Raw genomic sequence first — 27,219 nt, 5'->3', positions numbered from 1 at the left:
CACATCCACTCTGCTTTTACCCGTGGGTTTCTATTCAGTTCAAACACTTTGGTTGTGTTGGTGTGTCACACCAGCATGTTGACCTAACACCACAGTGCTGTTTGTCTCATGTCTGACCACACAAACAGTCCTTACAGTAGATAACCACAAGGAAGCTAACCTGGTTGTCAGAAACCACTTAATCCTAGCAGGTGGTTACTATGGCAACCGTAGTGATGACCTCCTCTAACCTGAAATGTGGTTATAAAAGTAAGCAGGATGATGAAGCTACCCATTATTATTGTATTATTGTAACCAAGATGATGACAGCGCTTAAATGTTCATTGTAGTAACCATGACGATGAAGCTAACCTAACCTAGTGTTGGGGAAGCTACTTAGTTGAGCCTGGCAGTAGTTTGAACAAACTTCATTTCTACCCCTGGAGAAATTAAAAAGTAGCTTCAGCAAGTACTTCTACTCATTCTACTCATTTAACTCAGCATTAAATAAATTAACATATGGAACAAAATATAAAAGCCTACAAAGGCCAGCAGAAACATGCCTCTCAACTCAGTTTTATTTTTTTTTTTTTAAAGAAAAAAAGCTGACGTTTGGTCAACATCCTGTAGGCTGACCATAGACATGTTGGGTAATATAAAGAGAAAATGAAAATTCGACCCCAATACCCACTAAATCAGAAATGTAAATCACTCAACAAAAAATGTAAAAAAGAAAACACAAATAGGTAGTAATATTCTATATCTGTGTGTCTGGAACAACAATGTTTAAAACCATGACAGGAACGCCAGGGCCAGCCAATCAGAGGCAGCGCTGGCTTGGCATGTCATGACATGATTCATGCCTTTTTTCAAAGAGAGTTCTGGAACACAATAATGGTAAAATAAAATAAAGAACAACTTTTTTATATAAAAAAATATTTCATGTTATGGCCAAAATTGTAGTTTGTTAATTGAGTAGTTAAACTACAAAAAATGACCCCAAAAGTAGTTGAAATACTTGACGCAGCGCAAAATATGAATGTAGTTAGACTACCAGAAAGTTACAGCAAATTTGAGTTAAGCTATGTAGTTCAACTACATGGAGTTTGTCATGGTATCCATGATGGTGAGGGGTCTCAACCCTAAGAGATGGTTATCAAAGTAAGCATGGCGATGAAGCTAACCTAACCTAGCATGTGGTTATAATGGTAGCCTACCCATCACCAGGAAGGAAGTGATTAGTAACTGTGATGATAAAGGTCCTGGTTAGGGTTAGGCTGGTAGTGAAGCAATCTGATCTAATTTGATCTCATCTCATTCTGTCAACCACACTAGCAGGAGTGGCTGGACATCAGCCAGTTTCATTTTACAGCCGTCTAACTTGATTCTAATGGCTGCTTTCCTTAATGCAAGAAAATGTGTGGAGGAGAAGAGCAGCTGCTGCTGTACATAAAGAAGTGACAGGGTTATAGACATGTTTACATCCACTAGGACACAGCCCCGTCTCATTACACAGCAGCTACAGTTAATGATCACACTGACTGTATGGATTAGTGGTCACAATGTCATCAGTGAACTCATTTAACAATATGTCTGATGATTCTCTATTTTTAATATCAAATCACATCATCACATCAAAAGAACTAATGCAGCAGCTCTGCAAACAAGGCTAGTCTTTGTATAATATTCCTGTGTCACTGCCCTGCTGGCACAAAGTCTCACTGATGCTCACCAGAGCACTCGTGTATTCTTCAGACATTTGAAATATCAAAGGCAGTATTTTCTCCTGCTGGTGAGCACCTTTATCATCCCTGCAGACAACAAACCACATTGTAAAGTCAGAGAGACACAACATTGGGTTTTATTTGTCAAGATGACAGTGACATAAGAGGTTGGTGGGGTAATTAACAACACAACGTATCAATGTCAGCCGTTCTGTCACACTGATACTGGTGGTGGTGGATGTTGATCTGACACTGATGACATCACAACCCACACAGCGGTATCTGCAGGGATGTGTCAAAATATCAGTTTTACCTGCACATTCACGCAATGAGATAATAACAGAACGTTACCAGACAGGGTTATTTTAGAGGGAAATTCATTAGGGCTGGGACGATATGCTTTTCTCCCGATTCGATTCTTCTACAATTTTTTGGATGGTGATTCGATTTAAATTGCGATTCTACGATATTGCCGCTTCTCTCGATTTTTAGTCTGCATTTTTAACATTTATCTGCACACAAATACTGTAGGAGCCTATAAATTAACATACTCCATTATAAAGTTAACTTAAACCCTTTTCAAAACCTGTACTCTCTGTATGTAAAAAAGGCTAACAAATGCACATTACAGTAAACAATATTTTAAAAAATTCAAAAAAAGAAGATTTTTTTCAAAAAAAAAAAAAAAAATCGATTTTTGAAAAAAAAAAAAAGTTTTACTGCAAACTATTTTTAACATGGCTAGCATCAACACTTTCATATGAACATTGTATTAAATAACACTTTCAAGAAGGTGAGTCTCTCAGTGTTCTTGCTGGGTAGCAAACAGGAGACAGACTCAGAGAGCAGCTGCTAAACGTAGGCCTACTGTTTCCCTATAGGAGCTGGTGGAGACCACAGAGCTAAAAGAGAGGAAACCCGACTGACATACATCAGAAAGACAGATTCACAACTCTTAATAATGATAGCATTATTCTGGATGTGTTGACAAACAACTTCAAATTGGAAAAAGGAGGTTTTTATACGCACATCATGCTGTAGGCTAATGAGGTGCAGGGCAATAAAAAGTAACGTAGAAACCTGGCACCTGAAGAAGACCACACATGGTCGAAAACGTTTGTGCAAGTGCTAAATAAATAACTGTGACCTCCTTTAAGAGTGTGTAAACAACTTCAAATTCCCATATATTATAGGAGGGGCTGTCAAAGTTAAAAATAACAATACTAATTAAAGCCGCAAGCGGCTATGACGGGCCCTCGCTCCACGCCACTCGGCGTCCCCGCTACCCCCGGGCCGCTCTTCGAAAACCCCCGCGCGCAACCGGACGCGGGCGGCTGCGTCGAGGGCGGTCCCCTCGTCGAACACGTGACGTTTCGAGCAAATCGGACGACGTACGATGGAGTTACGGCAGGTTTACGGTTCGTCCAACAGGGGGCGGTAACGGGATGTGGGCCGTTGCGTACGGGGTCGTGACCTCATCACACATGTGAAGTTTCGAGCCGATCGGACAATGTCGATGCAAAACGCGACATTTCCTGTGTCCACAAGGGGGCGTCTTGAGCGAGCTAGCGTACGATCAAATGGAGGCGTAGAGGGCTGGCCCCTGATCATGTACTGAAATTTTGAAGTGACTACGACCAAGTATGTGGGCGTGGAAGGCAAACGTAATAGCATGGCGACTAAACGAGCAGTTGACCAACTTTGTCGCCCCCTAGCAGCCACGCCGTTTCACGTAGAGAAAAGCTTTTAATAGTGTTTGACCAGCTCGGTCTCCTGATGATCTGTAGTGAATATGAAGTCAATCGGGCAAAATCCGTGGGAGGTGGCAGTTCACGATTGAGCGCTATTCCTGTCGCCGCCACAAGGGGGCCATTAGCCGTAGCGTCATAGCGTTCACGAAATACCTTCACCAACTTGTTCGGCATGTTTTAGAAGTGGAATGAAGTTGATGCGGGCAACTATGTATTTTTAATGAATTTTAGCGCACTTCCTGTTACCACCGGGGGGCGCTATGAGTGACGTAGGAAAGTAATATGTCGGATCGTTCAGGGTCACGTCATCATCATGTGCACCAAGTTTGAAGCCGCTGCGATCAAATCTGTGGGCGTGATAGCATTTAAACCTTCTTAGCTGAATTCGGGAACTTGGCCGTGCGCTAGCAGCCACGCCCTTTGACCTACACACCTGCGGAGCACAAGCCGTAATCAGCTCAGTCTGGAGATGTTCTGTGCCCAATTTGAAGTCAATCGGGCGAACTCCCTCGGAGGAGTTCGTTTTGCGTCAAAGAAATGCTAACCAAAATGGCCGACTTCCTGTTGGGTTTAGGGCGTGGCTCCAATTCAATTTTTGGTATGTTTGGGTATGATACACGTGTGTGTCGAGTTTCGTATGTGTACGACAAAGTAAGCGAAATTTGTCTATGGAGAAATTCGGAAAAACTTCTAGGGGGCGCTATTGAGGCATTTAGCCACGCCCATGGGAAATGACTCTATCCGCTGAAAGAGCTCGCCATTCTTGACCCGTGGATGAAATTTCGTGAGGACACGACTTCGTTAAAGCCGCGAAAAAGGCAAACGTAATTGTACGATAAAAAATCGTCAGTCGCCGCGGCGGCACACGGACGCTGTTCGTCGTATCTTCACAGCGTTCATAATGTAGCTTCAGCAACTGGTTCTGCATGTATTAGAAGTGGAATGAAGTTGATCGGGTGAAGTATGGATTTTTAACGAATTTTTGCGTACTTCCTGTTACCACCGGGGGGCGCTATGAGCCAGGCAGGAAGTCGATACATCAAAACGTTCAGGGTGGAGCCAACGTCATGTCCTTTGAATTTCAAGTGGCTACGACGAAGTATGTGCGTGTAATTGGCAAACGTAATTTTACGACAAAAAATCGCCAGTCGCCGCGGCGGCACACGGACGCCGTTGCTCGTAGGGTCAAAGCGTTCATGATGTAGCTTCACCATCCGGGTCTGCATGTACTAGAAGTGTAACGAAGTCGATTTGGCCAACTACGTATTTTTAACGAATTTTTGTACGTTTCCTGTTACCACCGGGGGGCGCTATGAGCGACGTCGGCAAATAATATGTCGGATCGTTCAGGGTCTCGCCATAGATTTTTGCACCAAGTTTGAAGCGTCTACGATCAAGTATGTGGGCATGAGAGCCATTCGTATTTACATGGCGAGCACCGAAACAGTCGCCAAACTTCGGGGCACGCCAGAGGCCAACCCCTTTGAGCTACAGACCTGCGGAGCACAAGATAAGCTCAGCTAGGTCTGACGATGTTCTGAACCCAATTTGGAGCCGATCGGGCGTAATCCCTCGGAGGAGTTCGTTTTACGTAAAATAAATGCTAACCAAAATGGCCGACTTCCTGTTGGTTTTTGGGCTTCGCACGAAACAAATTTTTTTCATGTCTGGGTATGATACATATGTGTACCAAGTTTGGGCAGCCTGCGAGAAAAAATTTTTTGATCCCTATGGCCGGGGGTCAAAAGTTCCAGGGGGCGCTGTTCTGCCAATTTGCCCCGCCCACAAACGGCGATAGCATCAGACGTCAATTTTCGCAAGTCCCGACGTGTGTCCCAAGTTTCGTCCGTTTCTCGGCTTGGCAAAGGGGTCAAATTGGGGTTTAAAGAGGGGGAATAATAATAATAATAATAATTAAAGCCGCAAGCGGCTATGACGGGCCCTCGCTCAACGCCACTCGGCGTCCCCGCTACCCCCGGGCCGCTCTTCGAAAACCCCCGCGCGCAACCGGACGTGGGCGGCTGCGTCGAGGGCGGTCCCCTCGTCGAACACGTGACGTTTCGAGCAAAACGGACGACGTACGATGGAGTTACGGCAGGTTTACGGTCCGTCCACCAGGGGGCGGTAACGGGATGTGGGCCGTTGCGTACGGGGTCGTGACCTCATCACACATGTGAAGTTTCGAGCCGATCGGACAATGTCGATGCAAAACGCGACATTTCCTGTGTCCACAAGGGGGCGTATTGAGCGAGCTAGCGTACGATCAAATGGAGGCGTAGAGGGCCGGCCCCTGATCATGTACAGAAATTTTGAAGTGACTACGACCAAGTATGTGGGCGTGGAAGGCAAACGTAATAGCATGGCGACTAAACGAGCAGTTGACCAACTTTGTCGCCCCCTAGCGGCCACGCCGTTTCACGTAGAGAAAAGCTTTTAATAGTGTTTGACCAGCTCGGTCTCCTGATGACTTGTAGCGAATATGAAGTCAATCGGGCAAAATCCGTGGGAGGTGGCAGTTCGCGGTGGAGCGCTATTCCTGTCGCCGCCACAAGGGGGCCATTAGCCGTAGCGTCATAGCGTTCATGAAATACCTTCACCAACTTGTTCGGCATGTTTTAGAAGTGGAATGAAGTTGATGGGGTCAACGATGTATTTTTTAATGAATTTTAGCGCACTTCCTGTTACCACCGGGGGGCGCAATGAGTGACGTAGGAAAATAATATGTCGGATCGTTCAGGGTCACGCCCTCATCATGTGCACCAAGTTTGAAGCCGCTGCGATCAAATCTGTGGGTGTGATAGCATTCCAAACTTCTTAGCTGAATTCGGCAACTTGGCCGTGCCCTAGTAGCCACGCCCTTTTGACCTACACACCTGCGGAGCACAAGCCGTAATCAGCTTGGTCTGGAGATGTTCTGTACCCAATTTGAAGTCAATCGGGCGAACTCCCTCGGAGGAGTTCGTTTTGCGTCAAAGAAATGCTAACCAAAATGGCCGACTTCCTGTTAGGTTTAGGGCGTGGCTCCAATTCAATTTTTTGTATGTTTGGGTATGATACACGTGTGTGTCGAGTTTCGTATGTGTACGACAAAGTAAGCGAAATTTGTCTATGGAGAAATTCGGAAAAACTTCTAGGGGGCGCTATTGAGGCATTTAGCCATGCCCATGGGAAACGACTCTATCCCCTGAAAGAGCTCGCCATTCTTGACCCGTGTATGAAATTTCGTGAGGACACGACTTCGTTAAAGCCACGAAAAAGGCAAACGTAATTGTACGATAAAAAATCGTCAGTCGCCGCGGCGGCACACGGACGCCGTTCGTCGTATCTTCACAGCGTTCATAATGTAGCTTCAGCAACTGGTTCTGCATGTATTAGAAGTGGAATGAAGTTGATCGGGTGAAGTATGGATTTTTAATGAATTTTTGCGTACTTCCTGTTACCACCGGGGGGCGCTATGAGCCAGGCAGGAAGTCGATACATCAAAACGTTCAGGGAGGAGCCAACGTCATGTCCTTTGAATTTCAAGTGGCTACGACGAAGTATGTGCGCGTGAAAGGCAAACGAAATTTAAATTGGGATGATACACTTTCGCCGCGGCGGCACACGGACGCCGTTGCTCGTAGGGTCAAAGCGTTCATGATGTAGCTTCGCCATCCGGGTCTGCATGTACTAGAAGTGTAACGAAGTCGATTTGGTCAACTACGTATTTTTAACGAATTTTTGTACGTTTCCTGTTACCACCGGGGGGCGCTATGAGCGACGTACGCAAATAATATGTCGGATCGTTCAGGGTCTCTCCATAGATTTTTGCACCAAGTTTGAAGCGTCTACGATCAAGTATGAGGGCATGAGAGCCGTTCGTATTTACATGGCGAGCACCGAAACAGTCGCCAAACTTCGGGGCACGCCAGAGGCCAAGCGCTTTGAGCTACAGACCTGCGGAGCACAAGATAAGCTCAGCTAGGTCTGGCGATGTTCTGGACCCAATTTGGAGCCGATCGGGCGTAACCCCTCGGAGGAGTTCGTTTTGCGTTTACAAACTTTGAAGCAAAATGGCCGACTTCCTGTTGGGTTTCGGGCTTCGCCAGAAAAGGATTTTTTGTTCATCTTGCATTGATAAATATGTGTGCCGACTTTTGTCCGCTTTTATTAACGTCATTTTTTTCCCTATGGGTTTTTGACAAGTTTGTAGGGGGCGCTATTTTGCCATTTGGCCACGCCCACATGCGAGACCACCACTCAACGCTAAGTTGCCACAGGCCCCACGTGCGTGCAAAATTTCGTCCGTTTCTCGGCTTGGGAAAGGGGTCGAAATGGCCTTCGAAAAAAATAATAATAATAATAATAATTAAAGCCGCAAGCGGCTATGACGGGCCCTCGCTCCACGCCACTCGGCGTCCCCGCTACCCCCGGGCCGCTCTTCGAAAAACCCCGCGCGCAACCGGACGTGGGCGGCTGCGTCGAGGGCGGTCCCCTCGTCGAACACGCGACGTTTCGAGCAAAACGGACAACGTACGATGGAGTTACGGCAGGTTTACGGTTCGTCCACCAGGGGGCGGTAACGGGATGCGGGCCGTTGGGTACGGGGTCGTGACCTCATCACACATGTGAAGTTTCGAGCCGATCGGACAATGTCGATGCAAAACGCGACATTTCCTGTGTCCACAAGGGGGCGTCTTGAGCGAGCTAGCGTACGATCAAATGGAGGTGTAGAGGGCGGGCCCCTGATCATGTACTGAAATTTTGAAGTGACTACGACCAAGTATGTGGGCGTGGAAGGCAAACGTAATAGCATGGCGACTAAACGAGCAGTTGACCAACTTTGTCGCCCCCTAGCAGCCACGCCGTTTGACGTAGAGAAAAGCTTTTAATAGTGTTTGACCAGCTCGGTCTCCTGATGATCTGTAGCGAATATGAAGTCAATCGGGCAAAATCCGTGGGAGGTGGCAGTTCACGGTGGAGCGCTATTCCTGTCGCCGCCACAAGGGGGCCATTAGCCGTAGCGTCACAGCGTTCACGAAATACCTTCACCAACTTGTTCGGCATGTTTTAGAAGTGGAATGAAGTTGATGGGGGCAACTATGTATTTTTAATTGATTTTAGCGCACTTCCTGTTACCACCGGGGGGCGCTATGAGTGACGTAGGAAAATAATATGTCGGATCGTTCAGGGTCACGCCATCATCATGTGCACCAAGTTTGAAGCCGCTGCGATCAAATCTGTGGGCGCGATAGCATTTAAACCTTTTTAGCTGAATTCGGGAACTTGGCCGTGCCCTAGCAGCCACGCCCTTTGACCTACACACCTGCGGAGCACAAGCCGTAATCAGCTCAGTCTGGAGATGTTCCGTGCCCAATTTGAAGTCAATCGGGCGAACTCCCTCGGAGGAGTTCGTTTTGCGTCAAAGAAATGCTAACCAAAATGGCCGACTTCCTGTTGGGTTTAGGGCGTGGCTCCAATTCAATTTTTTGTATGTTTGGGTATGATACACGTGTGTGTCGAGTTTCGTATGTGTACGACAAAGTAAGCGAAATTTGTCTATGGAGAATTTCGGAAAAACTTCAAGGGGGCGCTATTGAGGCATTTAGCCACGCCCATGGGAAACGACTCTATCCGCTGAAAGAGCTCGCCATTCTTGACCTGTGTATGAAATTTCGTGAGGACACGACTTCGTTAAAGCCACAAAAAAGGCAAACGTAATTGTACGATAAAAAATCGCCAGTCGCCGCGGCGGCACACGGACGCCGTTCGTCGTAGCTTCACAGCGTTCATAATGTAGCTTCAGCAACTGGTTCTGCATGTATTAGAAGTGGAATGAAGTTGATCGGGTGAAGTATGGATTTTTAACGAATTTTTGCGTACTTCCTGTTACCACCGGGGGGCGCTATGAGCCAGGCAGGAAGTCGATATATCAAAACGTTCAGGGCGGAGCCAACGTCATGTCCTTTGAATTTCAACTGGCTACGACGAAGTATGTGCGCGTAATTGGGAAACGTAATTTTACGACAAAAAATCGGCAGTCGCCGCGGCGGCACACGGACGCCGTTGCTCGTAGGGTCAAAGCGTTCATGATGTAGCTTCACCATCCGGGTCTGCATGTACTAGAAGTGTAACGAAGTCGATTTGGTCAACTACGTATTTTTTACGAATTTTTGTACGTTTCCTGTTACCACCGGGGGGCGCTATGAGCGACGTCGGCAAATAATATGTCGGATCGTTCAGGGTCTCGCCATAGATTTTTGCACCAAGTTTGAAGTGTCTACGATCAAGTATGTGGGCATGAGAGCCGTTCGTATTTTCATGGCGAGCAACGAAACAGTCGCCAAACTTCGGGGCACGCCAGAGGCCAAGCGCTTTGAGCTACAGACCTGCGGAGCACAAGATAAGCTCAGCTAGGTCTGACGATGTTCTCTACCCAATTTGGAGCCGATCGGGCGTAACCCCTCGGAGGAGTTCGTTTTGCGTAAACCAACTTTGAAGCAAAATGGCCGACTTCCTGTTGGTTGTCGGGTATGTCCGTAATGAGATTTTTTGAAGATCTTTGGTTGATGAATATGTTTACCAAGTTTCGGACAAATCGGTGTCGCAGACTGCCATTCTCTATGCGCGGTCTAGGGGGCGCTGTGGTGCCATTTGGCCACGCCCACATGCGAGACCACCATAGAATCGCAATTTTTGGGCTTCCCCCCCTGCGTGTTAAATTTCATCCGTTTCTCGGCTTGGGAAAGGGGTCGAAATCTGGTTCGAACTCGCGGAATAATAATAATAATAATAATAATAAACATTTGCATTTCAAGGTAGCGTTTTTTCCAACCAGGTCACTTGAGTACTTGATTACTTGATTACTTGCTTGATTACTTGTTGCTTGTCGGTGATCGGTGTGGATGTCGAATAACAATAGGGACCTCCCTGGGTCGTTGACACAGGCTCGGGCCCTAATAAACATTTGCATTTCAAGATAGCGTTTTTTCCCTGCCAGGTCACTTGAGTACTTGATTACTTGCTTGGTTACTTGTTGCTTGTCGGTGATCGGTGTGGATGTCGAATTACAATAGGGACCTCCCTGGGTCGTTGACACAGGCTCGGGCCCTAATTAAAGCCGCAAGCGGCTATGACGGGCCCTCGCTCCACGCCACTCGGCGTCCCCGCTACCCCCGGGCCGCTCTTCGAAAACCCCCGCGCGCAACCGGACGTGGGCGGCTGCGTCGAGGGCGGTCCCCTCGTCGAACACGCGACGTTTCGAGCAAAACGGACAACGTACGATGGAGTTACGGCAGGTTTACGGTTCGTCCACCAGGGGGCGGTAACGGGATGTGGGCCGTTGCGTACGGGGTCGTGACCTCATCACACATGTGAAGTTTCGAGCCGATCGGACAATGTCGATGCAAAACGCGACATTTCCTGTGTCCACAAGGGGGCGTCTTGAGCGAGCTAGCGTACGATGAAACGGAGGCGTAGAGGGCGGGCCTCTGATCATGTCCCTAAATTTTGAAGTGACTACGATGAAGTATGTGGGCGTGGAAGGCAAACGTAATAGCATGGCGACTAAACGAGCAGTTGGCCAACTTTGTCGCCCCCTAGCAGCCACGCCGTTTGACGTAGAGAAAAGCTTTTAATAGTGTTTGACCAGCTCGGTCTCCTGATGATCTGTAGCGAATATGAAGTCAATCGGGCAAAATCCGTAGGAGGAGGCAGTTCACGGTGGAGCGCTATTCCTGTCGCCGCCACAAGGGGGCCATTAGTCGTAGATTCTTAGCGTTCACGAAATACCTTCACCAACTTGTTCGGCATGTTTTAGAAGTGGAATGAAGTTGATGGGGTCAACTATGTATTTTTAATGAATTTTAGCGCACTTCCTGTTACCACCGGGGGGCGCTATGAGTGACGTAGGAAAATAATATGTCGGATCGTTCAGGGTCACGCCATCATCATGTGCACCAAGTTTGAAGCTGCTGCGATCAAATCTGTGGGCGTGATAGCATTGCAAACTTCTTAGCTGAATTCGGGAACTTGGCCGTGCGCTAGCAGCCACGCCCTTTGACCTACACACCTGCGGAGCACAAGCCGTAATCAGCTCAGTCTGGAGATGTTCTGTGCCCAATTTGAAGTCAATCGGGCGAACTCCCTCGGAGGAGTTCGTTTTGCGTCAAAGAAATGCTAACCAAAATGGCCGACTTCCTGTTGGGTTTAGGGCGTGGCTCCAATTCAATTTTTTGTATGTTTGGGTATGATACACGTGTGTGTCGAGTTTCGTATGTGTACGACAAAGTAAGCGAAATTTGTCTATGGAGAATTTCGGAAAAACTTCAAGGGGGCGCTATTGAGGCATTTAGCCACGCCCATGGGAAACGACTATATCGGCTGAAAGAGCTCGCCATTCTTGACCTGTGGATGAAATTTCGTGAGGACACGACTTCGTTAAAGCCACGAAAAAGGCAAACGTAATTGTACGAAAAAAAATCGTCAGTCGCCGCGGCGGCACACGGACGCCGTTCGTCGTATCTTCACAGCGTTCATAATGTAGCTTCAGCAACTGGTTCTGCATGTATTAGAAGTGGAATGAAGTTGATCGGGTGAAGTATGGATTTTTAATGAATTTTTGCGTACTTCCTGTTACCACCGGGGGGCGCTATGAGCCAGGCAGGAAGTTGATACATCAAAACGTTCAGGGCGGAGCCAACGTCATGTCCTTTGAATTTCAAGTGGCTACGACGAAGTATGTGCGCGTGAAAGGCAAACGTAATTTAAATTGGGATGATACACATTCGCCGCGGCGGCACATGGACGCCGTTGCTCGTAGGGTCAAAGCGTTCACGATGTAGCTTCACCATCCGGGTCTGCATGTATTAGAAGTGGAACGAAGTCGATTTGGTCAACTACGTATTTTTAACGAATTTTTGTACGTTTCCTGTTACCACCGGGGGGCGCTATGAGCGACGTAGGCAAATAATATGTCGGATCGTTCAGGGTCTCGCCATAGATTTTTGCACCAAGTTTGAAGCGTCTACGATCAAGTATGTGGGCATGAGAGCCGTTCGTATTTACATGGCGAGCACCGAAACAGTCGCCAAACTTCCGGGCACGCCAGAGGCCAACCCCTTTGAGCTACAGACCTGCGGAGCACAAGATAAGCTCAGCTAGGTCTGACGATGTTCTGAACCCAATTTTGAGCCGATCGGGCGTAACCCCTAGGAGGAGTTCGTTTTGCGTAAACCAACTTTGAAGCAAAATGGCCGACTTCCTGTTGGTTTTCGGGTATGTCGGTAATGCGATTTTTTGAAGCTCTGGGGTTGATGAATATCTTTACAAAGTTTCGGACAAATCGGTGTCGCAGACCCTCATTTCCAATGCGCGGTCTAGGGGGCGCTGTGGTGCCATTTGGCCACGCCCACATGCGAGACCACCACTGAATCGCAATTTTCGGGCTTCCCCCCCTGCGTCGAAAGTTTCATCCGTTTCTCGGCTTGGGAAAGGGGTCGAAATCGTGTTCAAACGCGGAGAACCATAAAAATAATAATAATAATAATTAAAGCCGCAAGCGGCTATGACGGGCCCTCGCTCCACGCCACTCGGCGTCCCCGCCACCCCCGGGCCGCTCTTCGAAAACCCCCGCGCGCAACCGGACGTGGGCGGCTGCGTCGAGGGCGGTCCCCTCGTCGAACACGTGACGTTTCGAGCAAAACGGACAACGTACGATGGAGTTACGGCAGGTTTACGGTTCGTCCACCAGGGGGCGGTAACGGGATGTGGGCCGTTGCGTACGGGGTCGTGACCTCATCACACATGTGAAGTTTCGAGCTGATCGGACAATGTCGATGCAAAACGCGACATTTCCTGTGTCCACAAGGGGGCGTCTTGAGCCAGCAAGCGTACGATCAAATGGAGGCGTAGAGGGCCGGCCCCTGATCATGTACTGAAATTTTGAAGTGACTACGACCAAGTATGTGGGCGTGGAAGGCAAACGTAATAGCATGGCGACTAAACGAGCAGTTGGCCAACTTTGTCGCCCCCTAGCGGCCACGCCGTTTCACGTAGAGAAAAGCTTTTAATAGTGTTTGACCAGCTCGGTCTCCTGATGATCTGTAGCGAATATGAAGTCAATCGGGCAAAATCCGTGGGAGGTGGCAGTTCACGATGGAGCGCTATTCCTGTCGCCGCCACAAGGGGGCCATTAGCCGTAGCGTCATAGCGTTCACGAAATACCTTCACCAACTTGTTCGGCATGTTTTAGAAGTGGAATGAAGTTGATGGGGTCAACGATGTATTTTTAATGAATTTTAGCGCACTTCCTGTTACCACCGGGGGGCGCTATGAGTGACGTAGGAAAATAATATGTCGGATCGTTCAGGGTCACGCCCTCATCATGTGCACCAAGTTTGAAGCTGCTGCGATCAAATCTGTGGGCGTGATAGCATTTAAACCTTTTTAGCTGAATTCGGCAACTTGGCCGTGCCCTAGTAGCCACGCCCTTTGACCTACACACCTGCGGAGCACAAGCCGTAATCAGCTCAGTCTGGAGATGTTCCGTACCCAATTTGAAGTCAATCGGGCGAACTCCCTCGGAGGAGTTCGTTTTGCGTCAAAGAAATGCTAACCAAAATGGCCGACTTCCTGTTCGGTTTAGGGCGTGGCTCCAATTCAATTTTTTGTATGTTTGGGTATGATACACGTGTGTGTCAAGTTTCGTATGTGTACGACAAAGTAAGCGAAATTTGTCTATGGAGAATTTCAGAAAAACTTCAAGGGGGCGCTATTGAGGCATTTAGCCACGCCCATGGGAAACGACTCTATCCGCTGACAGAGCTCGCCATTCTTGACCTGTGTATGAAATTTCGTGAGGACACGACTTCGTTAAAGCCACGAAAAAGGCAAACGTAATTGTACGATAAAAAATCGTCAGTCGCCGCGGCGGCACACGGACGCCGTTCGTCGTATCTTCACAGCGTTCATAATGTAGCTTCAGCAACTGGTTCTGCATGTATTAGAAGTGGAATGAAGTTGATTGGGTGAAGTATGGATTTTTAATGAATTTTTGCGTACTTCCTGTTACCACCGGGGGGCGCTATGAGCCAGGCAGGAAGTCGATACATCAAAACGTTCAGGGAGGAGCCATCGTCATGTCCTTTGAATTTCAAGTGGCTACGACGAAGTATGTGCGCGTGAAAGGCAAACGAAATTTAAATTGGGATGATACACATTCGCCGCGGCGGCACACGGACGCCGTTGCTCGTAGGGTCAAAGCGTTCATGTTGTAGCTTCACCATCCGGGTCTGCATGTACTAGAAGTGGAACGAAGTCGATTTGGTCAACTACGTATTTTTAACGAATTTTTGTACGTTTCCTGTTACCACCGGGGGGCGCTATGAGCGACGTCGGCAAATAATATGTCGGATCGTTCAGGGTCTCGCCATAGATTTTTGCACCAAGTTTGAAGCGTCTACGATCAAGTATGTGGGCATGAGAGCCATTCGTATTTACATGGCGAGCACCGAAACAGTCGCCAAACTTCGGGGCACGCCAGAGGCCAAGCGCTTTGAGCTACAGACCTGCGGAGCACAAGATAAGCTCAGCTAGGTCTGACGATGTTCTCTGCCCAATTTGGAGCCGATCGGGCGTAATCTCTAGGAGGAGTTCGTTTTGCGTAAACGAAATTTGAACCAAAATGGCCGACTTCCTGTTGGGTTTTGGGCTTCGCCATAAGAGGATTTTTTGTTCATCTCGCATTGATAAATATGTCTGCCGACTTTGGTCCACTTTCGTTAACGTCATTTTTTTCCCTATGGGTTTTTGAAAAGTTTGTAGGGGGCGCTATTTTGCCATTTGGCCACGCCCACATGCGAGACCACCACTCAACGCTAAGTTGCCACAGGTCCCACGTGCGTCTAAAATTTGGTGAGTTTTCGTGCATGGGAAAGGGGTCGAAATGGCGTTCGAAGTGGGAGAATAATAATAATAATAATAATAATAATAATAAACATTACAATATCTGGGGTTTTTGCTGCCAGGTCTATGCAGTACTTGAGTACTTGCTTGCTTACTTGTTGTTACTCGTCGGCTGGCACGTTGACTAATGTGCATGTCGAATAACAATAGGGACCTCCCTGGGTCGTTGACACAGGCTCGGGCCCTAATAAACATTTGCATTTCGGGGAATTTTGCTGCCAGGTCACTTGAGTACTTGATTACTTGCTTGGTTACTTGTTGTTACTCGTCGGCTGGCACGTTGACTAATGTGCATGTCGAATAACAATAGGGACCTCCCTGGGTCGTTGACACAGGCTCGGGCCCTAATAATAAACATTACAATATCTGGAGTTTTTGCTGCCAGGTCTATGCAGTACTTGAGTACTTGCTTGCTTACTTGTTGTTACTCGTCGGCTGGCACGTTGACTAATGTGCATGTCGAATAACAATAGGGACCTCCCTGGGTCGTTGACACAGGCTCGGGCCCTAATAACAGTTTACTGTAGTAGGGGGATGTTGGGAGTCCAACAGTTAATGTGTAACACTTGATTGTTTATTCCTTTTAATGCCACACTAAACCATCCTTCTCAAACCATCTAGCTAATATTTACACCTGGCTGGTCAAATGTTTGAAACAAATCTCCTGCCAGATGGATCTGTTAACAACTAACCAGTTACCAGCAGCATGCACTTATCCCTTGAAGGCACATTTTAAACTAAAAACTAAAAACTGTGCAACTGATTTGTGATTAATGGTGTGGATACTGGCAATTAAAGCAGAAGTAAGCGATCCGGTGGTTTTGGCTAACTTCCTGTCATCAGATGGAGTTAGCACAGGGGCGTCAATTGGGTATGGCAAGGTATGGCAGCTGCCACACCTTGGCTCCAGGGGGAAATGTAAATGTTCGTTTTTTGTTTTTAAAAAAATAGATTTATGGAATTACTCTGTGTCAATTTGTATTTATTATTCTATTATTTAATACATGATTTAACTACAAATGAAAATCAGAACAACACAATCGATTTCTCTAGGTATTATCTTTCCCAACACTTGTATCCCCCCTCCATATCTTGAAATGTGGTATCTCCCAGCCCCCCCTGACGAGACGACGCAGGTCAGAGCTGGTTTCATTATTGTTATTAGCGCGATTTGTTTTGCTGAGCTAATTGATGTAAAATGAAAAGGAAGCAGTGAACTTTGGAATCATTTTTCATCAAAAAAAAGGCAGGTGATGGGTCCAATGTACCTCTTATACATCTGCTTAAGGGAAATATGATTTCTCTCTCTTACTCTCTTCTTCTCCCTCCCTCCATGTCCTCTTTGCATTTGGACTTCAACAGTTTTAAGTTTACCTGGTATGTTCACGTGATATTGTTGCAATTACATAGTGAATGAAGTGAACAGAATGAGTGAAATTGCGTTTGTCAGAAAGGCTATTACTGCTCTCTAACCCTGCCGCTTGTTATCCATGGTGCTGAAAACGGATGCGTAAAAGCGCACAGGGGCGTCATGCAACCCAAAAATTGGAGGGGGCACAGTGAAGGTTGCACGCAAAACCTTTTGGGGGATGCCCTCAAATCACTTATTTTGGGCACTAAGGCCAGTGCTGGGGACCGAAAAGTTGGTAAACTGAATTTCAGAAACATTATCTTGGCTATAACAATGTGGAACAATACGGTGGATGCACAAAAACTTATTTCAAGCTCCATGTATTGATTTTTCGGCAGCTTCTTTGTAAGCAAATGCACATGGCCATATATTGATTTTCCGTCTTCTTTGTAAACAAATGCACATGGTCAGGGACCGCTAGCAAACCAGCGGAAAAGCAAGCGGACTTGCCATTATTTGTAATAGATTTCACTCAATATGACCACTGATCATAGCTAGATGGTAAAATAATAAGTAATGTAATGTAAGAAAAAAGAAATTATCCCTCAAGTCTGTGGGTGCACGTGCCCCCTCATTTCTATTGGCATGATACCGCTGAAGGCGCATTTGACTGAATTGATCAACAGTACTAGTTAAGTGTTTGTGTCCATATTACGTTAACGGGATGTGAGTGAGGCTGCATTTGAAAAAGTTCAAATTTTCCTAACCACACAGATAGCTACATAGCAGACTTTTGTGATGATTATTTGCTGGGCATATTGATTGATACTGTAGTTAAGTCATGTGACTAGTAACCTTGCCATACCTTAGCTTTGGCTGAATTGACGCCACTGAGTTAGCAGTCCCCGCCCTCGTCCCTACGTCACCACATTCACGCGCATCCCTTGGCTGCACACACAGAGAGGACCGCCCCTTTATGCCGTTCTCTCTCCTCATTGGATAAAGGTTGTAGGATACAAGGAAAGTTTTCTCCTCGGCTTACAGCAGAGCAGAGTGACTGACAGACCCGTGTTTCAGACCAAACACTCTATAGAAGTGATTGCTGTCAGAAGATTATTTAAGACCTCTATTAACACAAACATTCCGCTTACTTCTGCTTTAAACTAAAAACTAAAAACTGTGCAACTGATTTGTGATTAATGGTGTGGATACTGGCAATTAATCTGTATTAAATATTTTGATTGATAGACAGCCCTTATTGTACATTCAAGAAAATGATGTGTGAAGAAGTTTCTGCATTTGGGCCTGTGTAGTTGTGGAACTGTAGCTGCACAGATGGAGGGAGAGAAAGAGAGAGGGAGAAGGAGAGAGAGAGAGAGAGAGAGAGAGAGAGAGAGAGAGAGAGAGGAAGGAAAGTCTAGGGTGGGTGCCTGTGGTTGAACATGATGTCAGAGGAATGTGTTGAGCCTCTCCTTCAACACAACGGAGCTGTGTGGAACAGCAGACGTCTCACACACAACCCTTACACACAAACACTCACGCACACACCACAAACAAACAAACAAACAAACAAACAAGACGCTCACAGTTTCCTCTGTGGACAGAGCTGCATCCACACAGAGCTTCTTCACAGACACAGGATCAGACCATAACAACCTTTTTTAGTCTGTGCCACATCTCTAGTGTCATCTAGTGTATGAAGAAGTTAGAATGGCTCCACACAGAGGCAGTGAAAGTAACCCACACTGTCATCCGAGAGTCAGGGAATGTGTTTTCAGTGGTGAGTTTTCATCTCCGTTCAGCATCCGGTCTTACAGCTGGAGCCTGTTGCAGGGATTACAGAGATGGAGGACTGGAGCGAATGAGAGCAGAGGAAGGGATATGAATAGGGAGTGGTGGAGAGGAGAGAGCAGCCAGACAGATGGAAAGAGAGAGAGAGAGAGAGTGAGTAATGTGTGGGAGAAGCAGACAGTGGAACAGCTGGACTGACAGTGACTAACGTTAGCAGTGAGGTAAGACAGCGCAGGATGGAGAGACAGGCTGTGTGTGGAGGGCAGCTGCTACTGTAAACCAACCTCAGTGAAGTCATCTGTATTTATAGCAGCACAGCCTCGGTCCCAGAAATGAGCCTGTGAAGCCACATCACACTTTAAAGGGATAGTTCACCCAAAATTCAAATTTCACTCATTATCTACTCACCCTCATGTCGACTAAGAGCTGTGAGAATTTTCAGAGTCATCCGTCATCCGTCCGTTTGTAGCGGAAGCTCCCAGTGTCTCGGTTCACTGCTCTTCCTGTGTCAGTGCAAATCTTGCGTGATTTGCACTGACCGGCGGAACAATTTCTCATGTTGGGGCTTCAATACAAGAGGGACATTACACACGAGCAGTATGGAGGTATGTGGATGTTTTTTGGTGTGTCTTTTTGGACGAAGAAAGTTGGTATCCATTCACAACCATTATATGGACAAATACTGCTGCACGGACCCCCCCGTAACTCAGAGAAGGAACGGAGGACTCTGAAAATTCTCACAGCTCTTAGTCCACATGAGGGTGAGTAGATAATGAGTGAAATTTGAATTTTAGGTGAACTATCCCTTTAACCCTGAAGAACATTTCAAACGGTCTCAAACTGACCTGGCCCAGCTCAGTGAAAGTATGTGCTGCTTTTCTGACCTGTTCTATCAGCTGCTCCAGACTGACAGGTGAGGAGGAAACGTCAGAGAGATTCAGCAAAAGGTTTATACTGTGGCCCTGAGAACTCAGAGCACTTAGGAACTGCATCTAAGACATCACATGCAAACAGACCAAACACAACAACAACTTCAGAATGAGCTGTAAATACTTCCAGATCAACTCAAGTGTTTCCGGGGGACACAAAAAAAGTGAAGAACCTACTGGGACGCATGGAACTGCTTTACATAACAAGTTTATTCCAGTCAGGCCAACCACTTCTTTCTGTTGGAAACACATCTGTTGTGTATTTGCAGCACATGCTGTCATCTCGATGAAGATGTTTTCAGATGTCCTTTAAGTTGTTTTGTCTATTTACATGTGTTTTCTTAAGTTGCAATATGTTGAGCTGACTGTTCAACTTCATCGTGGTGTGTGAGATGCTGACTGTTTGAATCTGTGTTTATGAGACACTGGCTCACTGCAGTTAAAGGTGGAACCATTCCGTCATGCTGACTCTTGTAGCCTTGTTACTGTAGTTGTTAACTGTCTGGATCTTCAGTGATCATAAGATGCCCCATGTCTAATCAGTGTCACTGGCTTTTCGCAGTGGAAGAGACTTCATCACAGTACAGAGCTCCTGAATGATGGAAATTAACTTTAACAGTCTTGGTGGTTCAAGTGTTTAAGGGATAGTTCAACATTTTGGCAAATTGGCCCATTGCCATAATCCCTATAGTCATAGCAGTAGGTTCGTTACCTTTAATTGTCGGTGTAAGCTATTTTTAGAACGGCGGAGCAGAGCCACGTCACCACGCTATGAGATAATAACAGAACGTTACCAGACAGAGTTGTTTTAGAGGGAAATTCATGCAAAACCGCTGATGCACGTTGCCTTCAGGGACAGTTTTTCATCAAGCAGTCTCTGTATTTCCCTCTAAAACAACTCTGTCTGGTAACGTTGTGTTATTATCTCATAGCGTGGTGAATGTGCAGGTCACAACTTGTCCACCAGAGCGTTGTGGAGTTGTTGGATTGTATCGAAAAATGAAGGTAACGAACCTACTGCTATGACTATAGGGATTATGGCAATGGGCCAATTTGCCAAAATGTTGAACTATCCCTTTAAACAAGCCTGATTGGCCGATCAGACAAGGTGTGACAGTGTACAGTAGCTTTATAGCTTGAGGGTCAGGGGCCCACTTCAGTATGCCTATAGGGGGCCCAGAATTCCTAGCAACGGCCCTGACTTAAAGCAGAAGTAAGTGATATTTTTGTGTTAAAGCAGATATCATTGGCACGGCCGTTTCGGCTAATGCTGTGTTCAAGGCAGGCTTTTGAAACCGTAAGTTACAGCTTCAAGTCACAACTACGACTTGGTAGCGTTCCAGGTAACCCGTAGCTCGTGTTTTTACCGTCCTGTTGTCTGTGAAAGTTCCCTATAACGGCCACTCGTAACTTCCGACCCGTGAACTCGTACCAGATCGAACTGGTATGACTTCACAGGAAGGAAAAACACAAAGTACGAGTTTCCTTGAACGCACCATGAGTTAGCAGCCCCCGCCCTTGTCAGGCATCAATTGGTCCTCGTGCTACGTCACCACATTCACGCGCATCCCTTGGCTGCACACACAGCCCTTCATGCCGTTCTCTCCCCTCATTGGATAACACTTGTATCCCACAAGGAAAATTTTCTCCTCGGGTTACAGCAGAGCAGAGTGACGGAGAGACTCGTGTTTAGGCTGAAATACTTCATGTAAGTGATTGCTGACGGAAAATAGGACTATTTAGGACTTATATTAACAAAAACATTCCACTGATATCTGCTTTAATATAAGTCTTAAATAGTTGTATCTTCCGACAGCAATCACTTACATAGAGTGTTTGGACCGAAACACGGGTCTCTCAGTCACTCTGCTCTGCTCTGAGCCGAGGAGAAAACTTTTCTTGTATCCTACAATTTTTATCCAATGAGGAGAGAGAACGGCATGAAGGGCTGTGTGTGCAGCCAAGGGATGCGCCTGAATGTGGTGACGTAGGGAAGAGGACCAATAGATCCATGACGAGGGCGGGGGCTGCTAACTCCATCGGCTGACTAGAAGTTATGGTGCGTTCAGGGCAGCCCGTAACTCGTGTTTTTCCGACCTGACGTGATGGGAATAACCAGGTTATAAAATAACAATGTTATGAAATAACCAGGGGTGGAAAGTAACGAGTTACATTTACTCAAGTTACTGTAATTAAGTAGCTTTTTTGTGTACTTGTACTTTTTTGAGTAATTTTTAAAATCAGTACTTTTACTTTTACTTGAGTACATATTGTTGGAAGAAATGTACTTAGTTACATTTTAAATAGCTTAAGTTACAAAGTAAAAAATATATAACTCTGTGTGGGTTGTCAAAAGTAGCTACGCTGCTGCCGCCTCTCTCACAGACGCACACAGCAGCAGCAGGTAGCCTACACACCTCTCCCCCCTCACCGCTACGTGAGTTTGTGCATAACAGGGCTCGTCGCTATGTTGTCGTCTTAATATTAGCCATTAGCCACAGCTAGCGGTTAAAAGCTGACGTTAATGATTAAAGACAACGTTATCAGGCATGTCCATCTATTCGGCTACGTTTATGGTGACCGTGCCAGACACACCGGGGCTGAAGGCCGGACCGGCGGTCCGTTGAGTTAAATGTAGGAGCCCAGTCTGATCCATGGCCATGCTCAGAGGAACAGACAAGCAGCCCACTGCTTCAGAGCAGTTACAGTAAAGAGGCAAGAGAGAGAGAACCTACAGTAAACCCCCCCCTCCTCCTCCTCCTCCTCCTCCTCCTCCTTGAGAGCGGACAGGAAAGACAGTAAAAAAAAAACAGGTGTGTGTGAGTGAAAGAGGGAGAGAGAGATTTTTCTTTTCTTTTTTTATCCGTATTGAAAATGGTATTGAGTATCGAATATATTCCTTAATATCGATATTGAGTTGAAAATGTTAGTATCATGATCATGATCGTGACAACCTTAGTGCCAGTAACTGTCCATCTGATTGGCTCTGGACAACTGCAGTGTCAGAAGGTCAGAATCAAGTCAAAGATGATGGAGACCAGTGTATCGATGGAGAAGGGACAAATTTGGAACACAGAGACATGCACGGAGAATGTTAGGCCAATCTCTGGCCATTATAGCCCCCCCCCCCAAAAAAAAAAAAAGTAACTAAGTAACTTTTACTCTGAGTAAATTTTAAATGAACTACTTTTTACTTTTACTTGAGTAGATTTTTACACCAGTACTTTTACTTTTACTTGAGTAAAATTTCATCAAGGTAACTGTACTTTTACTTGAGTAGATTTTTTGGTACTCTTTCCACCCCTGGAAATAACAGAGTTACTAACGGCGCTAGCTTTTTCAGTAACGAGTAATCAAAAAAGTTACTGTTTCCCCACTTACTATATAACACTGTTACAGTAACTGACAATAAAATGCACCGTTACTTGACTCAAGAAGTCCCATCACAAAATAATACACTCATTAAAGTCTAGTTATGTTATATACATTTTATTTCAGTTATATACATTTTATTTCATCCTGACTCTTATTTCAGTCAGGATGTTCAGTTACTAACTCCGTTTTTGGGAAGTAACTAGTAACTATAACTAATTACTTATTTAAAGTAACATGCCCAACACTGGTGCAGACCAAGTCAGGGTGGAGTAGTGAAACCTCACAGGTTTAACTGTCCAAGTGACTGTTGTCAGCTGTGTTTAATGTGTGTCTTCACTAGTTGGGTTTTAGTTGTAGATGTGATTCACTTCAATACTCCACTGTTAGTTTCCCACTGAGTCATCTGCTGTTTCCATCACAGTCTGGGAAAAGATCTCACATCCACATCTGGAGTGAAGAGAGGAACATTTCTATAAATACCATGTGACTGGTAAACAGGCTAACAAAGTGCGTGCATGTGTGTGTGTGTGTCAGTGAGACTCATAGCTTACCACAGTCTGTTTGATCAGTATGGATTCTACGTAGCTAATAATGTAAAGTTTAAACACTGTGTTTGTAACCAAATGTGTCACATGGACCGGACCTGTATAGACTGTAGCAGCCAGACAGCTCACTGAACCACGTCTCCTCTGACTTAGGAAATAAAGAGACCAGTGTTTCATTTAATGTGGCCACAGCAGCTGTATCCCAGCCTACGTGTGTGTGTGTATGTGTGTGTGTGTGTGTGGACTGGAAATAAAAGCTAAATTCAGCTGGCTGATGTAACAGAGGTTACTGTGGGACACAGAGAAGGTTCTGGACTCTCAGCTGAGAGAGAATCTGATGTTGTTGAGTGTCCTATCCACCACTTTATTTTCCCATGATCCATTGCGTCACACCACAACGGAAGTCGGTTTTAGTAGCACTCTAGCGAGCGACTAACTGGTAGCCGGTAGAGTGTAGGTACCAAATGTGGGGGCTCCGGGCTGCCAAAACCGTTTTGACTAAATCTGATGTTTGTTAAGTCTATAAATCGAATTATTGAACAAACATTACTATTTCTGTGTGCACGTTTTTGTAATTAGTCATGGTTATCGTAGTTGTTTGCTTGTCAGCAGCAGCAAGCTAACACCAGGACATCAGCTGTTAAAAACCCTCCCGTTGTCGGACACGACATGAAACTACTCCAGTTAGCTCAGTCATGTTGGAACTAGGATATCCGCTGGAAAACTTTTTTTTTTCATGGGCCGTTTATTGAGTTAGGCTATTTAAGACACTGCTAATGGCTAACAGCTAACGGTTAGCCCAGCTCTAAAACAATTTGTTTTATAGACTTCATTAACATCAGAGTAGTCGCAACGGTGATATAGTGACGTGAAAATGTGACATAAAGCTAAAACCTTGTCCGTATTGATCATTAAAATTACGTGATGATTATAAATAAAGTCATCATGGCTAATTTCTATCAACCAGTCTATGTGCTATCAACAATACAGTAACGGTGGAATGGAGTGTCATGGCGACATGTCGCCCAGTGTCATTCTCCGGAAAATGGTGGATAGTTGCTTGTCCGTACCCATGGTAACCTCACCTTTCCTGTGTTCACAGCTCCATCCATCTGTCCACTCTCTCCACCTGGTGAAGATGTAGTCTGTTGGATCTCCATGGAGATGTCTCCAAACACTTCCTCCTCTGCCTTGCTGCTACACTTCATGTGCTTGCTGTTACTCCTGACCCCCATCACCCAGACAACAGACTCCGCCCCCACATTAGCCCCATCTCTGCTGAGCAGCAGCACCCTGCTGTTTGACAGCGGCGCCCCGGGCTCCGGCCTGAGGAACTGCAGCTGCCCCGCCCCGGTGCAGGACTGTGATGAAGCTCTGGCCAACTCTCTGTGCCGGTGCCACAGCGTTGTGCGCTCGGCTCTGCCGCCGGCCGGCCTCAGAGATCCAGGACGGCTGACGGTGTGGGTGAAGGAGCTCTGGGTCCTGGAGGAGGTGCTGAACAACAGTATGGTTGGCCATTTACACTTGTCTTTCTGTGGAATAAAACCAATGAACAGTCAGTACCTTGCTCTGATGGGTCTGCAGACCCTCAGGATCCACAGTGCAGCGCCAGAAGCTTCATATCACGACCAAGAGATCTCGCTCCTCCCTGCAGCAGGCGCTGCAGAGGAGCTGGAGGCGCTGTCCTTCCACCTGTCCTCCTCCTCTCACCTGACCATCCTGGATGTGGCCGTGCTCAACGGCCTCTCTGCCCTGAAGGCATACAGTGTTGTGGGACCACCAGCTCCAGAACTCTCCCAGAACTTCCCCCTTTTGGCCACTCCCTTCAGTCCTGGCGAGCCCCTGGAGCCTGGACTGCAGAAACTGCTCATCACATTTGTCTACTGACAGCAGAGCTCTCCCTGGAGCAGGAGGGGCTGCTGGGGCACAGGGATGCCCCCGTAGCCCCTCCTCCAACACACATACAAGTTTCTATTCTGACACAACATGTCTATAGTCATAACCCACACCAACTCAAACCAATGCCCCCCTTAGTCTCACAGACGTTGAGGTGCCCTCCTAACACTAACCTGTTATGGGCTGGGATCAAACCGTGACACTCTCAGTGACCCTGTCTGCTTGTGCTGTTAGTTATTGGTGTATACACAACTCTGTCAGCAAACAGCGTTTATGTGCATTAAACGGGACATATTATGGAAAATATCACCTTTTGAAGGCTCTTTGACATATATTTAGGTGTTTGTCTTGTCTTTCAGCCCCCAAAATGTGAGAATTGACAGACAAATCTGTAATTTTCAGGCTCCCTAGCTTGAAATCCATGTGGTTTTATGAGCTGTTCCCTCAGTTGTCTAGGAATGATGCCATTAGTTTTCGAATTTCCATAACCCCACCCCTACCTGGTACCAGTAGAAGGGGTGGGGCAAGCAGTGGTTCATTTGCATTTAAAGGGACAGGCACTGAAACCAGCCGTTATGAACAGGGCTGTTTTGAGGGGATGAAAAGAGCTGTGATGTTTGATCCTTCGGGGATTTTGACAGATATGTCTCACATGTCTTTAATAAGACACCTGGGAACTATTTTAATTTGTGGAAAAGGGGCAGAATATGTCTCCTTTAATGTAATCTCAAAATCTCAACGTGCAAATACAGATCAGTGTGTTACAGGTTCATACTCTGTTTCACTCATAACAGTTATTCAGTCCACTAATCTGTAGTGACCAAGATACTTAACCTCAGCTCCCGATGGCTGTCCCATGAGTGTGTGAATGCGTAACATGGCTTCCATTGTAAAGCCTTCTGGGTGGATGATAAGACCAGAAAAGCTGGGAATGAAAATGATAGAGACAGTGATTTAGCGCCAGACACTGACACCAGAGCAGTAGGTGGACCTGGACTCCACAGTGTCAGTAGCATGATCACTGACTCCATGCTCCCACTTCAGCTTCTGTGTGACGGACAGCTCACTGAGACAATTAGTGTCTTTCACCCATTTGCTGTAAGTGGTGGAATGTAGTAATTCTATCATTAAGTCATAGATTTTGGTTAAACCAGAACACAGTACAGTATTGGTGCCAGCTTCGCTCCTCACTAAGGTGAAGAAGATGGTTTGTTGATTTTCCAGCCAAACAAAGTGGTAATCTGATGAAATCCACATTTATTTGATCAGACGCATGTGTTCAGTCCTTTACTTCCTCTGTTGCTGCAATGATCTAACCCTACTACATACAGCACACGCTGTGCCAACCGTTTAGAACTGTTTGTTTCGGCGGCTGGTTTAAATTAGTGTTGCACCGATACCGATACTAGTATCGGTAGGGGGCCCGATACCGCACTAAAATGCTGGCATCGGTATCGACGAGTAAAACAAATGACGCACCGATGCCATTTACTGATATGAACGCTGCGCCTTGTGTCTTCTCTCGCCCGACACTCACTGCTGTGTGATCACACGTGTTCAGTGCATGCCAAGCCAAGTAAGGATGTAAACAATTCAATTAATTGCAGTTAATCCTTTTCAAGGAGTTTTTTGTGAAATGTAAACAAGCAAAGCCGACATAAAGTAGCGGGATCTCTATTTAAATGTGTGCGCACCGCACTGAGCAGCGCACTGAGCACACACAGGGGAGAGAGGAGGTGAGAAGAGACAACAACACTGTTACCTGCTGTATACTGACCTCAGCTGCGTTCAGGCTGCAGTGACTTTTTCACTCGTTACACACTGGTCTGTGGCCAGTAGCCTATACAGCAGGTAACAGTGTTGTCTCTTTTCACCTCCTCTCTCCGTGTGCGGTGCGCACACATGTAAATAGAGATCCCGCTACGTTATGGCGCG

The 27,219-nt window shown here is 46.4% G+C and overlaps 1 protein-coding gene across 3 annotated transcripts in view; it reads left to right on the top strand.

The window, feature by feature from the left end:
- Positions 1–27,176, top strand: part of LOC146964695 (exosomal polycystin-1-interacting protein-like) — a 27,690-nt gene extending 514 nt beyond the window's left edge. Inside the window, exons 2-3 of one of the 3 annotated variants that reach the window (XR_015034619.1) lie at positions 24,491–25,817; positions 25,855–27,007. Coding sequence is in view for 2 of the 3 variants with exons in the window: in XM_085765428.1 (XP_085621554.1) it covers positions 24,547–25,275 (729 nt within the window). In the remaining variant the exon portion in view is untranslated. Of the gene's footprint in view, positions 1–23,242; positions 23,334–24,490 lie in introns of those variants that run through there. The other 2 variants (XM_085765430.1, XM_085765428.1) reach the window with 2 other exon arrangements.
- The last annotated feature ends 43 nt before the right edge of the window (positions 27,177–27,219 follow it).

This window comes from Trachurus japonicus, chromosome 21 (assembly GCF_045865225.1).
Source record: "Trachurus japonicus isolate A0001 chromosome 21, Traja_1.0".
NCBI lineage: Eukaryota > Metazoa > Chordata > Actinopteri > Carangiformes > Carangidae > Trachurus > Trachurus japonicus.
The sequence above is the reverse complement of the archived record's forward strand: the minus strand, read 5'-3'. Positions and strand labels throughout refer to the sequence as shown.